The 15,073-nt window shown below is 51.8% G+C and overlaps 2 protein-coding genes across 2 annotated transcripts; both read left to right on the top strand.

Moving 5' to 3' along the window:
- Nucleotides 1–124: 124 nt before the first annotated feature.
- On the top strand, nucleotides 125–6,879 carry DCTN5 (dynactin subunit 5). Its single transcript, XM_082490352.1, has 7 exons — nucleotides 125–181; nucleotides 318–386; nucleotides 857–975; nucleotides 1,897–2,008; nucleotides 2,632–2,734; nucleotides 3,485–3,576; nucleotides 6,527–6,879. The coding sequence occupies exons 1-7, from the start codon at nucleotides 134–136 to the stop codon at nucleotides 6,545–6,547; spliced, it is 564 nt and encodes a 187-aa protein (XP_082346478.1). The 5' UTR covers nucleotides 125–133; the 3' UTR covers nucleotides 6,548–6,879.
- Nucleotides 6,880–7,930: 1,051 nt separating this feature from the next.
- Nucleotides 7,931–12,937, top strand: PLK1 (polo like kinase 1). Its single transcript, XM_082490778.1, has 10 exons — nucleotides 7,931–8,344; nucleotides 8,447–8,615; nucleotides 8,739–8,883; nucleotides 9,365–9,458; nucleotides 9,994–10,213; nucleotides 10,552–10,710; nucleotides 10,916–10,993; nucleotides 11,459–11,613; nucleotides 12,077–12,259; nucleotides 12,703–12,937. The coding sequence occupies exons 1-10, from the start codon at nucleotides 7,946–7,948 to the stop codon at nucleotides 12,907–12,909; spliced, it is 1,809 nt and encodes a 602-aa protein (XP_082346904.1). The 5' UTR covers nucleotides 7,931–7,945; the 3' UTR covers nucleotides 12,910–12,937.
- Nucleotides 12,938–15,073: the final 2,136 nt, after the last annotated feature.

Genomic DNA, 15,073 nt, shown 5'->3' with positions numbered 1-15,073 from the left:
CCGCGCGGCCCGCGGGCGGTGCGTACCCATAGCAACCGGGCCGCCATAGGCCGCGTCCGCGGCGGAAGTGCTGCCTGGCGGGAGGAAGTGACGTCACGGAAGCCGGGAGTGGCCGTGCGGAAGCGGCGACGCCATGGAGTTGAGCGAGATGCTTTACAACAAGTCCGAGTACATCGAGACGGTGCGGGGAGGGGAGGGGTGAAGCGGGCCGGGGGCGGTTGAGGGGGCCGAGGCGGGTTTTTGGGGTGTCGCGGCGGGGTCCGGGAGGTGGCCGGGGGCTCCGAGCGGCCGCAGTGACCCCCTCCTTCTGTCCGCAGGCGTCCGGCAATAAGGTGAGCCGACAGTCCGTGCTGTGCGGCAGCCAGAACATCGTTCTCAACGGCAAGGTAGGCGGCGGGGAGGGGGCTGCGGTATCCCCCCGGTGCGTCGTTCTGTCCAGCAGCTCGGCTGGGTGGGAGGGGAGCGCGACTAGGCCGTGAGGTCCTTGTCACCACCTATAACAACTGCTGTGGGCCCCGTGGTACCGGAGCTTTGCTCTCTGAGAATGCAGACAGAGCTTTTTCTGCATGTGATCAGATCGGGGGCTTTTATCCATGCGACAGCATGTTTCTGTTTGTGTTTAAGCCTCGCTTTGTGTATTGGCTCACTTTGTGCAGCTCACTGACACGGTGGGAGCACAACTGGTGGTTCCAGGCTCCTGTGTCATTTGCTTTGTTCTCTCTTTTCTTTTGACTAAAAGAATCCTCTGTAAGGTAATGTAATCTTGCTGGAGTGGCCTGACCTCTGCATGAGGCTGTATAAAAACTGGTAACACAGGTAGAAATTTGAGCTCATTTATCTCTCTTTTCTTCTCCAGACCATAGTTATGAATGACTGCATCATCCGTGGTGACCTGGCAAACGTTCGAGTTGGACGACACTGTGTGGTGAAAAGCCGCAGTGTCATTAGACCACCCTTCAAGAAGTTTAGTAAAGGGTAAGAGGTCCCCTTCTTTTAGGCAGACAGAAGTTAACTTCAGTTTTTAGATTTTTAGAGTTTACAAACCTAAAAAACCACATCAGCTTGGCTGAGATCTGTATTCAGAGGGTTACGGTCCTTTTCACAGTATCACAGTATGCTAGGGACTGGAAGGGACCTCAAAAGATCATCTAGTCCAATCCCCCTGTCGGAGCAGGAACACCTAGATGAGGTTGCACAGGAAGGCGTCCAGGCGAGTTTTGAATGTCTCCAGAGAAGGAGACTCCACAACCTCCCTGGGCAGCCTGTGCCAGTGCTCTGTCACCCTCACTGAGAAGAAGTTTCTTCTCAAATTTAAGTGGAACCTCTTGTGTTCCAGCTTGAATCCATTACCCCTTGTCCTATCATTGGTTGCTACTGAGAAGAGCCTGGCTCCATCCTCATGACATTCCCCCTTTATATATTTATAAACGCTAATAAGATCACCCCTCAGTCTCCTCTTCTCCAAACTAAAGAGACCCAGCTCCCTCAGTCTTTCCTCATAAGGGAGATGCTCCACTCCCTTAATCATCCCCTTTTTACAGCAATTTGCAGAAATGTGTCCCTGTAAATCTGCCTTTTCCTCAAACTTTCAGCTTTGCCATGGGGGTTAGCGTTCCCTTCAGACCACAGTATGGAAAGGCTGGGATATATTAAAATGGCTATGTGAAGAATGTGTTTCACTTGTTCTTTGTTTATTCACAACATCTTCCTGTTGTTCATTTGGGCCATCCTTTAGAAGGAGATGAGAAAAGATCAGTTGCTGTTTAATCTTCCTTAGTATCAGATCTACCTCTGGTAATGCAGCTGGAGAGGAGACTCCACAGTGTGATTTTGGGTCCAAGTGTTGTGGATCGGTCTGTATATTGTATAATTGAACAAATAACTCTCCTGTCACAGGGTGGCTTTTTTCCCTCTCCACATTGGTGATCATGTCTTCATAGAAGAGGACTGCGTTGTCAACGCAGCCCAGATTGGCTCCTATGTCCACATAGGCAAGAACTGTGTCATTGTGAGTGCCATTTCTTAGTCTTTTCTTTAAACTCTTGAGTACTGTTGAGGCTTAGTAACAACAGTTGAAAGGTATGTGCACCAAATGGCTGGAGCAAGCATACTTACTCTGTGCTGTTCCTTTCTATTCCTTTTCCTTCTCCACAGAAAGTGATGCTTACAGTTTTGCTGTTCTGAGGACAGCGGGTTCTATCGGTTGGGATCGGTCTATCCCAACAATATTGTGACTCATGGGGACTGTCCAGGAAAGACAGCCTTTCCATGAAGTACAAGTGGAATTGTGTTTCTACGCAGATAATGCAAAACAGTCAAGGTTGCTGTCTGCTGAGTTACAGAAGGCCTTGCTACCTTACTGCATGATTTGGGTTGTAGATTTCAGTTTGCGCATTGACATGTGTTAATATGCAGCTGCCCCTACATGTGTTAGTTGAGAGCAAACAGACTTTTTTTCCCATCAAAAAAGAAGAAAAAGTGATTTTTTGGGGGAAGAGTATTCAGTCCCATGATCCCTTATACAAAATGTGGGTTTGAGCAGTTAAATTTGTTGAAGTTTAGGTAACTTGTCAGGAATAAACAAAAGCATACAGTATTTTAAGTATAAACTTTACCTAATCTTTGTTTTAGGGTCGTAGATGCGTTTTGAAAGACTGCTGCAAAATCTTAGACAACACAGTACTACCTCCTGAAACAGTAGTCCCACCTTTCACAGTCTTCTCAGGCTGCCCAGGTATGCTCCCTCTAACTTTACTTGCACAGAATTGTGGATAATGTGGATATTCTTATTTTAAAATGAGATTGCTATGACAAAGTTGCCTATTAGCATTTAGCGCCTAGAAATAAAGGTATAGTGCACTTGGTGAACTGAAAAGTAACAATTTTAACTTGTGAAACTCACTGCTTTAGTGTATGTTAGGTAGGTAGTATATGTTTACTCAGAACGGTATTACTAGGATGCCAGCTGTGCCCATCCTATACAGTAAGCAACACAGCTTTTCAGGCATCTAGAACCCAGCAGGCATTAGGCTCTGCCAGAGGCAGCACTCCTCCTTTCGTGGTTTCTGGTTTTGCGGGTATTTCAGTGGTTCAAACTGTAGGAAGTCCACTTGGTCGTTATTCGTATGTTAATAGGGAGGTAGGTACATTAAGCTGAGGTATATGAATGTTTAGTTCCTGCCCATCAACCTGGCTGTGCCAGAGATCTCAATGTACAAATTGCACACTCAGTCATTTATCTTCTGATAGTGCTTTACGGGGAATAGCAGAAGCTGTGATGGGACCCAGTTGAAGCAGTCTGTCTGACAGTGTCCTGGGGGGTATGATCCTACAGTATTGCTTGACATGAGAGAAGAGCCCTTTGCTGTTCTGTTGGTATTTACTTACAATTTAATCCAAGTCACTGCTTTGAATGTTGAATATAAGCTTATTTCTGCTTTCTCCTGCAAGAATGCTGATGGTCATACTCTTGTTCTTCTTCCAGGACTCTTCTCTGGGGAACTCCCGGAATGTACCCAGGAACTCATGATTGACGTTACAAAGAGCTATTACCAGAAGTTCTTGCCACTCACTCAGGTCTAGTAGCCTATTTACCATGTTTCAGAGCAGTAAAGGCACGCAGGAGTATTCTGGGGGCAGGGAGAGGGATATTATTCAGCAAGACCAGGCCACAGCCCTCTGCTGTTCCTGAGCACTTATGTGAGTGTTCCTCAACACTAATGGTCTGGCCAAGCAGTCCCTTGTGAAAGCTGCTGTGTCATGTTGTCTAAACTTTGTATGCTCATTTGAATGTATTTCATTCCATGTTGTCTGAATTGTACCATTAAATGTTCTGGAGCTAGGAAAGCTGATAGAATTCCCTTTAGGGCACATCTCGTTGCAGCTGGGGAACAGAGCAGAGTTTGACAGGGCGTACTCTGCAGCCTAAGCCTGTCTTTCATGTCAGTTCTGTTTCTAACCCAAAGCAAGTGGGTTTAGGTTTGCTAGAAGCGATCTCCATCCTACAACAGAAGCACTGTGTGGCTGATGAGTGTGTTATGGGCAGTTACTTACAGGGTTCATTAGACCCAGTGCTTTCCTTCAGAAAAATATTTGCTGCTCTATAGGCCTGTGTGTTGAGGTGGATGGCCTCTTCCTTTTCTCTCTGTGGACTGAGATTTTTCTCCTATAGGGACAGGATATCATTCATCGTCCTGGGATTGGCTTTAGAACTTTTGGCTGACATTGAAACCTATCTTTCTGTGCCTTGCCTGGCAGGACACTACTTAGCTTTTAGCTCTTGAAGTAGATGTCAGTCCTGTGCTCTCATCCCTCATGCAGGGTTAGGATTCTCATGGCTGATGTGTGTTCTGCTTCCTGAACATCGCAGACCTTAAAGGGCCAAAGGGCTTTAGAAAGAGGATTGCCATGTCACTCACAGAATTCAGTGTAGCAGAAAGTGGGTAATTAAAAGCAGAAACCGGAGGTGGGTGAGTGAATGCTACGATAGTCTGCACTTATTACCTAGTATGTATATTTGCAGAAAGCTCTTTGGTGCTTTTCTGCATCATAAAACTTAAGAATGAGATTCAGACTTCTTGGAAAGAGTGAACGTTTCATTTTGGACATGTAATAGAGCAGGAATAATTCTTGCTGGGAGCAACTCTGTGAAAGCTGGAGACAGCTGACACTTGTGTGTACCTGCCTCGCTACCAGACAACTGGCTAAAAATGAATCTGCCTGCTCTGGTTGTGTTATATTAAGGCTTAGCATTGTGCTTCTCTAGCTTTTAAAACTTGAGGCTCCTGCATGTTGTAGTGTAGCAGCTGGGGACCAGGACACACACTAGTTATGTGGTGTATGGCTGTGAGATCAGCAGCCCCGGAGCCTTCAGCTGTTCTGTATAACGCAAAGTACTGATACAACTTAAATAGCAAACAGCTGTACAAGTACTAAAGTGTGTAGTAACTACTGTTAATCAAATGTAAAACCACTGATTGGTTTGTTTGTATTTTTACTGTACATAAATTAAAGCCTCTTCAGTTGTTCAAGTGACTCAAGGTGTGACTCTTCAAATCAAACTTGAGACTAGAGTGAGGTTTCTGCTGTGCCTGTGCACGTGAGCTGCAGTCTCCTGTTCTGTGACTATTACAGGCTATTACTGACTATTACAGTGCCAGCGCATTAAAAAAGTGAAGAACAGTGTGAAAGAGCTTCTTCTTTCTGCCTCTGAGCTGATGACTTTCACCCACAAATGTCGCCAGCGTTGTTGTTTTATAATGGCTCTGACGCAGAATGTCTGTGCTTCTGCTCTTTGTGCTGAAGCGAGAATCCTAAAGCCACCAGGGTGACTGTAAAATCCTCTCTTCAGCACTGAAAAGTTCGGCACACCTATTTGGTACAGCAGTAGCTCTGGTAGTGTTGCTTCAAGCACTTGGAAATGGCCCGCTTTTTGGATCCAGCCATCCCAGATGGCATGACTCCTTTTGCATCTGTACAAAAAAGCAGGAGCTGGAAGCAGCTTCTCGTGGCAGGGAGCACAGCTGGGACAAGAAGATGAGATCTGTGTTGAAGCTGCAAAAACGGGGCTGGTACTGCTGAGCTCTCCAATGCAGTGGATCGGTCAGGTCATGTCTGTCTGGTTTCAACAGAGGTGAAGTGTTTTACCAGAAGCCCAGATTCAGAGGGCCTGTTGTACCACCTAGTCCCATACTGGCTAGAAATGTCTGTTCAGTCACAGTTGTGTTCCTCAAGTCCTCCTGAAGTGGGAGTGGAGGGAAGTGCAGAAGGAAGCTGTGTTCTTCTGTGATCTCCTGTGGGTTCGGAGGGATGTCCATGTGAAAGGCCGAGGCTCGCCACTTTTTCTACCTACGTGAAAAAGGATTAAGCGTTCCTTGCATCTGTACTACAGGCAGCTTCCTAATTGTCTTCATCTTCCAAAAATGGTTAATTCCTCCTGTCCAGAACATGACCAGTCCTTGCAGAAGCCATTTGCAGTGAGGGGCTATAGGAGGCCTCTCCCATCATGAGACCCAACAGGTTTGGGGATTTGTAGACTTCCTGCAAGTCAGATGTTTAGGAGTTTACACTGTCACTTACTAGTACTACTTTTCCCTGTTAACTTGCCATCAGCTGTCTCTGGAAGCGTGGGAAGCCGCACTGTAGCTGGTCAGGAGGGGGCTGTGTGTGCTGTGTTGCCATGGTGTCAATTCAAAGTTTCAACACCACATAGTACGTTTCACTGGGATCGCTTGATTAACGGCCGCAGTTGGGCAGCGCGAAGCTGGGCTGCTGGCGTGGGAGAGGGGTGGGAAGGGGCGGGAAGGGGCGGCTGCCAAATTAAAGGATGTGAGTGTGAGAGTGGGAATGGGATGGCAGTTGGAAAAATCCGAGTGATGTCTTTCCATGATCACTTGAGCAGCACAGCTGTAGTGCACGGAGGGATACGTCACTGCACCGTTACACGCTTCTTGGCCTACTCTTCCTTCTAGCAGGCTGAGCTGACCCTTCTGCCTTAATTAAAACCTCTTTTATTGTCTCTGTTAAGGTGGCCTCTGCCAGGGTCTAAAACCAAGTCGCCACTGAAGATCTCAAACACTCAGCACTGATAACATTCCTTAGATTTGGCCACTTTATCCTTCTGTCCTCTGAAGCATCCCTCTGACCCGGGCTCACCTCTACGCCTCTGCCAGCTCTGGAAAGATGGAGTGTCAGTAGGTTGCAGCGTGCTACTACCGCCCTGGGGAATTACGGGTTCCTGATGGCAACATTAAGTCTAGCGCAGTGCAATAAAATGGAACTTCCAAGGGAGGGCTTTGCTGCATAGCCAAAGCGGAGCTGTAGGTGCATGGGGAAGCATGCCCCTCAGGGAGGGAAATTCCTTCTTTCAGGAATCTTGTACAAACAGTGATCACTTCAAACACTAAATTGCTGTATTGCTTCATTGATCCTATATGCTTTAATCCAGTTTGCCCTGACCGAAACTGGTGGGCCGGTGCATTCGGAGTCTTCGGGAACAGGGGGCGGGGGCTGCAAGTGGTGTTCAAGCACAGGAGCAGCTCCGCAGGCTCTGGGGCAGCAGTGCGCAGCGTGTCCGTGGGGTGGGTGGGAAGAGGAGGGTGAAAAAATCATGAACAAGGTCAGGTACAGCTACGCTCAACTGCCAACGTGTCACCCTCGGTGACAGAGAGGCTGAAGATGCCGCTGGGAGTGGGTGGGATTCTAGAATAAAAATCAGCAAAAGGACTGGCTTTTAGAGTAAATGTAGGAATCTGTAAACGAGCCACATATGGATTTGGAAAAGCATCACAAAAATCTGCAGGGAAACCAACTGTTTAGGTGTAGGGTTTTTTCCTTGAAAAAAAAAAAAAACAACCCAAAACCACCCACACGTGGGGTACAAACCCCACCACGAATTTCCCTTCACGAAACACTTCGTGCCCTGTCCTCGGGAGTCCCCACCGCCGCCCCGGGATCCGCCTGCGGGCGCTTCTGCCGGGACCCCCCATCCCACCCCACCCATCCCCCGTGGGCAACAACCGGAGCGGCGGCAGGGCCGCAACGAGCCCACCCGGGCTGGGGAGCCGTGTGCCCCGGGAAACCGCTGCCCGCACGCCCCACGCGTGTCCCGCTTCCCACCGCGGAGAGCGGCGGAGCCGTGTCTGACCGCCACCAACGGCCGCCGGCGCACGCACCGCCCCGTCTCCCCTCGCGTGGCGCGGCGCGGCGCCTGTCTCTTTAAGAGCGGCGGGGTTGGGGGGGCGCTCCCATGGTGCCCCGCGGCGGGCGGCGTGGATTTTAAATCCTCTCGGCCAATAGGGAGCGGTCGCGGGCGCGTAACGTTTCGGGGCCGCGTTTGAATCGGGCAGCGCCTGCCCGTTCCTGCCGCCGCTTCCTCCCTCTCCTCCTTCTCCCTCTGCAGCTCCGCTCCGCTCCCTCCCAGCACTCGCGGCGGCACCGGCACAGCATGAACGCGGCGGGCGGGAAGGCGGCACGGCCGGTGGCCCTGGCGGAGCCGGCCCGGGCGGGCGGTTCGGCAGCGGCGGCGGCGGCGGCGGCTTCGGGCGGGAAGGAGGTACCGAAGGTGCTGGTGGATCCGCGGACCCGGCGGAGCTTCGTGCGCGGGAGGTTCCTGGGGAAAGGTGGTTTCGCGCGGTGCTACGAGCTGGCGGAGGCGGAGAGCCGGGAGGTGTTTGCGGGCAAAGTGGTGCCCAAGTCGCTGCTGGTGAAGCCCCACCAGAAGGAGAAGATGTCCATGGAGATCGCCATCCACCGCAGCCTGGCCCACCGCCACGTCGTCGGCTTCCAGGGCTTCTTCGAGGACGCCGACTTCGTCTACGTCGTGCTGGAGCTCTGCCGCCGCAGGGTGAGGGGGGGCGGGGGGCCCCGCCGGGGGAGGGGGGGCTGGTGGTGGGAGGTTGGTGTCACCCGGTACTGACCGTGCCATGGTACTGACCGTTCCCCGCAGTCGCTGCTGGAGCTGCACAAGCGGCGGAAGGCGCTGAGCGAGCCCGAGGTGCGGTACTACCTGCGCCAGACCATCCTGGGCTGCCAGTACCTGCACAGCCACCGTGTCATTCACCGGGACCTCAAACTGGGCAACCTCTTCCTCAGCGACGACATGGAGGTGAAGATTGGTAGGTGCCTGTGACGTGATGCCCCATCAGCCCCCCGTGGCCGCTCCGTGGTGGGGACCCTGCCCTTGGGCACCAGTCATCCAGGGCATCTCCAGTCATACCCCATCTCCCTGTCTCTCCAAGGTGACTTTGGCCTGGCCACCAAAGTGGAGTATGATGGCGAGCGCAAGAAGACCCTGTGTGGGACCCCCAACTACATTGCCCCAGAGGTGCTGGGCAAGAAGGGGCACAGCTTTGAGGTGGATATTTGGTCCATCGGCTGCATCATGTGAGTCAAAGTGTCTCCTGTGTGGCCATGGGGCCAGGTGGTCCCTGTGGTCCGGGTCTTGTTGGCCCCTCTGGGTTTTGGTGTGAGCTGAAACTTTGACCGTGCTGTCTCCTGAGGACCTGCCCTGGCTGAGCCCTGCTGCCAGCCAGCAGACAACCTCCTCCGTGCTCTGCACGCACTGGTGCATGTGTCTGCAGGCTGATCTCTTGCACAGCATGACTGCCTCAAGGCATTTCCCAAAAATCCACACTTCCTAACTGGAAATTTCTCCAGAGTGTACTAGATCCTAGCTTCACTTTCAGGGGACAGGAACCAGGCACAGTCCATGTAACTGTTTGTGCTACTGCACGTCCCATGCCAAGTGTGTTCCTTCTGCCAGGAAAGTCCCAGGGTGTGCTTAGGATGGGGTCACTTCTGCATACAAATCTCCTGCAAACTGCCTCACGCAAAACTGACACCCCTTTTGTCTGTAAACATGCAGGTACACTCTGCTGGTGGGGAAACCGCCTTTTGAAACTTCTTGTCTAAAAGAAACGTACATCCGAATCAAGAAGAACGAGTATACCATTCCCAAGGTATGGTGCTTCCCATGGGTGCTTCCCATTCACCTCACCGCAGGTCTTGGTCAGCCTTCTGCTGCACTCTCCTGTTTGTGGCACTTAATGGGCTCTCACATAATGGTGAAACGGCTTTTATTGCAGAGTGCTGGGAAGGGGATGTTTCAGCTGGTGGTGGAGTGAACCCGTAGGGCCAGCTTCCTCCTGAGGAGCCATCAGCTTCTCTGTAATCCAGCAAAAATCTGACCTGGGCGGTTGGAGTTAAATGGACGTGCTCAAGTCTGTGAGGTCTGGGCTAGGTCCCCAGCTCATCCCGCTGCTGTTGATTCGGTCTTGCTAAAGTCAGTTGACTATCAGGCTTTGCACACTGTCGGGAGACAGCTCTCCATACCTGCCCAATTCTGTTTTCCCAGGCTTGCAGCCTGCTCGCCAGGTGCAGCGCGGGAGCTCTGCCCCGAGCAGAACTTCCCCTAGGTTGTATATCCAATGCATTTGCTGCTAGTGTGTGTTGTCCCCTGACCCTTGTCTGCGAACTCTGCCTGTCTCCTCTTAGCACATCAACCCTGTAGCTGCTAACCTCATCCGGAAGATGCTGAGGTCTGACCCTGCCACGCGCCCAACTATTGACGAGTTGCTGAATGACGAGTTCTTCACGTCAGGATACATCCCCAGCCGCTTGCCCACCAGCTGTCTCACCGTTGCACCTAGATTTTCAATTGCTCCCAGTGGACTTGAACTGAATGGGCGAAAGCCACTGACTGCACTCAACAAAGGTAAGTGTAAGCGTCTGGGGGTGGGACTGGGCTCCAGTGCTGGATGAGAGCCTGCCTGGCCTCCAGCAACACCCAGAACCATCAATGGGGATTGTGGATTCTTAATCCCCATGGGAATGGGGATTCTTAAGAACTTATGAACACCTGGAGTATTCTGTGAGTGAGAGAGAGGTCTCCTTGCCCTTTGCCCAGAACCAAGGCAGGGAGGAAGTGCCAGCACTGGCTTTAGCTATATGGTATACGAAGTGTTTCCTATAGCTAGGGCAGAATTTAAATCTGGTGCCTCTAGAAACCTACGCCCTGGTCATGCCTCCACGCTCTTCTCTCTTGTGGCCCAGGACCGGACAGCCCTGCACTGGAGAACTTGCCCGAAAAGGAAGACGTAGCTGGGCTGCGGGAGCTGGGAGATGCTGTTGACTGTCACTTAGCTGACATGTTACAGCAGCTGACTGCAGTCAACTTGGCCAAGCCCTCCGAGAGAGTGGCAGTGAGACAAGGTGAGTCTGGGGACAATCCCACAGGCACTGGCCTTCCCGGATAACTTGCATCTCTGTCACTGTGATGCTGTTGTCTGAAGTGAGAGACCAGCTGACCACCTCAATTTTGAACTGGAAGGCTGAGAAGCCTTTTGACCTTGCTTGCTTGCTGGGGTGCACAGGGTGCTGTGAAATGTCTTCTAACAAGCTCCTTTCCTCTTTGCAGAAGAAGCTGAAGACCCAGCCTGCATTCCCATCTTCTGGGTTAGCAAATGGGTGGACTACTCGGATAAATATGGTCTAGGTAAATAATATGAGGGTCACGCTTCAGCCTTTTCTAGTTTCTGAAGAGGCCGGGGGAAGTTTTGATTTGGGCATTGCATAGGTCTGGTTCTTTAATCACAGTATTCCAGTGTGTGTGTCCAAGAAACACGACCAAATACCCAGTGAATCCAGAGTAGTGGTCACCAAACATCAGCCCTGACCGCTTTAAGGTGGAAAATGGCTACCTGCTGCATGAGATGGCTGCCCTTGCTCTGCAGTGAACGCGTGTTCCCCCTGTGGCGGTTAAAGCTGCTTCTGCAGCAGGTGATGCAACGAAGGAGGATGACAAATCCAGGGGAGGAAAAGTGCCACACAGACCTCCACAAAGAGGAGGCTCTTTGGACTTGGTGGGATGGCAGTCAGGGAATTCCTAGATGATACAACCTTCTGCCTTTGTATTTCACACAACTGGTGGTCCCTTGCTGAAGGTTCCCTTTTGAACTAGGTTACCAGCTGTGTGACAACAGCGTTGGAGTTCTCTTCAACGACTCCACTCGTCTTATTATGTACAACGATGGGGACAGCTTGCAGTACATCGAGCAAAACAGCACCGAGTCCTACTTCACTGTGAGATCCTACCCCCCTGCTTTGAACAAGAAGGTCAGTCCTGGGGACAGGAGCCCTCACTGGGGGTGGCTACTCCTGATGAGACTTCTGCCAGCCTTGTTGGATTTTGTCGGCAGGGTGGGTTCCAGGGAGAAATATCTGTAACTTGGGGCCGCTGGCACTCTGCAGGGCTCCTCTTGGCTGGTAAAACATGGCCCCAGAGACAGACGCTAGCAGCTCTGTTTACTTCTAGTTGGTATCTGAAGCTCATTTATGAGCAGCTTCACAGAAACAAGTGCTCGCAAGACTTGCATGTACCAAAGTGTTCTGCAAAGTGAGTCTCAAGTATCACAGACCGAGTTAACTTTGAGTATGAGAATTAGCACAAGCTGGTGCAGTGACACCTCAAGCTCTGAAAGACGTGAGGAGGCTCTGGGGCTGTGATAGCAGTCCCTGTGCTCCCCAAATAGCAGGGGTCATCCTCTGTCTGTCTGCTCACGGCCTTTCCTCTCTGCAGATAACACTATTAAAATACTTCCGGAACTATATGAGCGAGCACTTGCTGAAGGCGGGTGCTAACATCACCCCGCGGGAAGGAGACGAGCTGGCCCGTTTACCCTACCTCTGCACGTGGTTCCGGACCCGCAGCGCCATCATCCTGCACCTCAGCAACGGCACTGTGCAGATCAACTTCTTCCAGGTGAGGCTGCTACTCTGCTTTTTCTGGGGCCACAGCTCCAGCTGCTGATAAACCCCCGCCACAGGCAGTGCGGTATGTAAGGCAGCAGGAGGGCATAACCCGAGCTGAAAGTTTGCCCGGTGAACCGAGCACTGGGAGGCCCCTTACCTGCCTTGCTGGGATGTGAGCCACCCAGGCACTCCTCGCTTATGAAGGGGCTGTGTCCTTTAGCAGGAGGGAGACTGCTGCACAGTCTTGGGTGCAGTGGTCTTGAGCTGGCTGAGCCAGATCGATTTGTTGCCCTTTGCGGCAAGCTATGAATGAATGCCGCAGCGTGGGGCTTTGTCGGCATGCTTCTGGGTGCAGCTGGGATGCCCCACCTACTGTAGGGGTGGCTCATCACGAGAAAATGCAGTCCCCAAGGAGCAGAGCGCTCGGGGTGACGGTGTGTTCTCTCCCCACAGGACCACACCAAGGTCATCTTGTGCCCTCTCATGGCTGCTGTCTCATACATAGATGAGAAACGGGACTTCCGCACGTACAAGCTGAGCCTCATCGAGGAACACGGCTGCTGCAAGGAGCTGGCCAGCCGGCTCCGCTACGCTCGCACCATGGTAGAGAAGCTCCTCAGTTCAAAGTCTGGCTCAGCCCGGGTGAAACCCTCTGCTTAGGCCTTGTTTTTTGGATGGACTCAACATCTGTGCCAAACTGTCCCAGCTGTGGATGGGGAGGTCTAGTAGCATCCCTGCTCGTACTGTAACCTCCCATCACATAGCTGGGCTCTCACTCCTGAGTCTGGTCTGGTTGCCACAAGGAAGCCCCTGATGCTGTGGGAACGGCGTTGTTCACTCTGACTGGTACCCAAAGGTTTCTTGTTCCCCACTTCTAATAGAAAGTCTATTTTTTAATGGCATACCTAGTTGTTTTTTTCTAACTTCCAAAAGCCTGACTCAAAAACCAACCCTCTTGTTTGAGGCTCCTGGGCCTTCTCTTGAGGGAACAAAGCATGGGGAGAGCAGAATTATCATGTAAGTTATTTGTACATGCCTGTGCCGATGCTCTAGGCTTTTGTTTCCTCTTGTAGAAATTCAGGTAAGATATTTAACGTGCCCAGGGTGAGACTGAGCAATCAGCCTTTTAATACCGAAATTAATCTACATGAAAACCAAACTTTTGTATATTGCATAACTTGATTAAAGATTGTTTGTTGCAGCGTCCAGCCTGTTGTAGTTCCCTTTGGCTTGCTGGGAGGGAAGGAGCAGCGCCTTGCCTCTGGCTTCCCCTCCAAGCAAGAGCTGTCCTCTTCATGAGCTCGTGCACTCTGCTTCACTGTGCTGGTCGCCCCAGCTGTCCTGCAGGAGAGGAGACCTTGGGGCTAGGAGAGGAGATGTGCCCTAACCTGGGGGCTAACAGCCCTACCTCCTCATTTACCGTTTCATTGGCTCCCTTTGCTACATGAAAGGTGCTAAAAAATGTGACTATAGAATTGGGAAAAGTCATCTGCTATAGTAGGCTTCAGGAGGAGCCCAGTAAGGTAGGCTTGGTTTTCTCCCACCATTGCTGACTACTGGTGCTCTCAGGCCAGTTTATTTTTAAGCAGGACAAGCTTTTTAGTTTTTTTTGTTTTTTTTTTTTTTTTTATATAACATTTTGTATAAAATGCTCTAGGCCATACAGTATTCTGAAAACCAACCAAGTGTAAACCCCTTGTTACCTGTGTAACAAAATCCCACACCCCAGCACACAGAGGAATCAGCCTGTACAAAATTATTGCTTTCCCAGAGAGGAAGCCTTGCCGAGGGGCTCCCAGCCTGCCCACGGACCCAGCGGGTGCTGCGCTCGGAGACTGGCTCATATGAACTACATGCCCATGGGGATGCTGTGAAGTAGAAAAACACCCATAGGAAATCCGCCCCAGGGCAGCAGGAGAGGCTTTGAGAGCCACAGGCACAGGCATGTGTCCAGAGGGCAGGGATCCCCGGGGAGAAGGGGTTTCCCCGCCTTTGGGTCCCAAGACAACAGCTCCTGAACAGCTGCTCCGCTGTGTAAACCAGTCGGGGCTCCCAGGCGCAGGACTGACACGGGGAGAGGGGGCTCTGCCAGGCCGCTGGTGCCCAAAAGTGAGAAAACCTTTTTCTCAGCCCAGCTGAGATTCAAAACTTCATTATCGGGACTGTGCTGGAGGCCCCATGCCTCCCTCTGGGGCTGGTGGCACCTTGCCCTCGGCAGCCCTGATGCAAACAGCAGGTCCAAGCCCTGGGGTGGCTGCTACAAGCTTGACCCGCTGTGCTGAAGGACCGTCTCCAGTGTCAAGACTGGTGTACCAGTCCTGGTCACAGCCACGCTGGACACGTGCTCACAGAGCAGCTTTCCCAGGCGTGTGGTGCCGGAGGACAAAGTGCACTGATCCCTGGTGAGCACTGTGTTGGGACCTGGCCCCAGCCCAGCTGCCCTCAGGAAAACCCAATGCTCGTTTTCTTCTTTCTTCTTAAACACCACATCCACCGCAGAGATTTTTTTTTTGTTGTTCTCTGACACAAATGCCTTCAGGTCACAGAGTCTGACTGTGAGTGCTTGCAAAGATGGGTGTCCAGAGGGTCCTTCTTGGGCTCAGGAGACCCTAGGTGAGAGCCCAGTGCCACACTATGCTCACTTCTTCTGGACCATTCTGCTTCTAACCGGTGTGTACACTGGGTGACCAGCCGGTCCTGGGGCTTCTGCTCACCCTGGGGAGGGGGAGAAGGATGCTGGAGAGCCCCCGGGGCTACTGCAAGATGGGGCTGCGGGTACAGGCAGGGCAGGGAGGAACAGCCGCAGCAGCCTGGCACTGTGGGT

Source organism: Vanellus vanellus (genome assembly GCF_965231255.1).
Source record: "Vanellus vanellus genome assembly, chromosome: 14".
Classification (NCBI taxonomy): domain Eukaryota; kingdom Metazoa; phylum Chordata; class Aves; order Charadriiformes; family Charadriidae; genus Vanellus; species Vanellus vanellus.
The sequence above is the reverse complement of the archived record's forward strand: the minus strand, read 5'-3'. Positions and strand labels throughout refer to the sequence as shown.

Bases quoted from the DNA above. Each gene is read 5' to 3' on its own strand.
- DCTN5 (XM_082490352.1), top strand. From the start codon at position 134: ATGGAGTTGAGCGAGATGCTTTACAACAAGTCCGAGTACATCGAGACG. The intron at 976-1,896 runs GTAAGAGGTCCC...CTCCTGTCACAG, and splicing joins TTCAAGAAGTTTAGTAAAGG to GGTGGCTTTTTTCCCTCTCC. The intron at 2,735-3,484 runs GTATGCTCCCTC...TTCTTCTTCCAG, and splicing joins AGTCTTCTCAGGCTGCCCAG to GACTCTTCTCTGGGGAACTC.
- PLK1 (XM_082490778.1), top strand. From the start codon at position 7,946: ATGAACGCGGCGGGCGGGAAGGCGGCACGGCCGGTGGCCCTGGCGGAG. The intron at 8,884-9,364 runs GTGAGTCAAAGT...GTAAACATGCAG, and splicing joins TGGTCCATCGGCTGCATCAT to GTACACTCTGCTGGTGGGGA. The intron at 9,459-9,993 runs GTATGGTGCTTC...GTCTCCTCTTAG, and splicing joins ACGAGTATACCATTCCCAAG to CACATCAACCCTGTAGCTGC.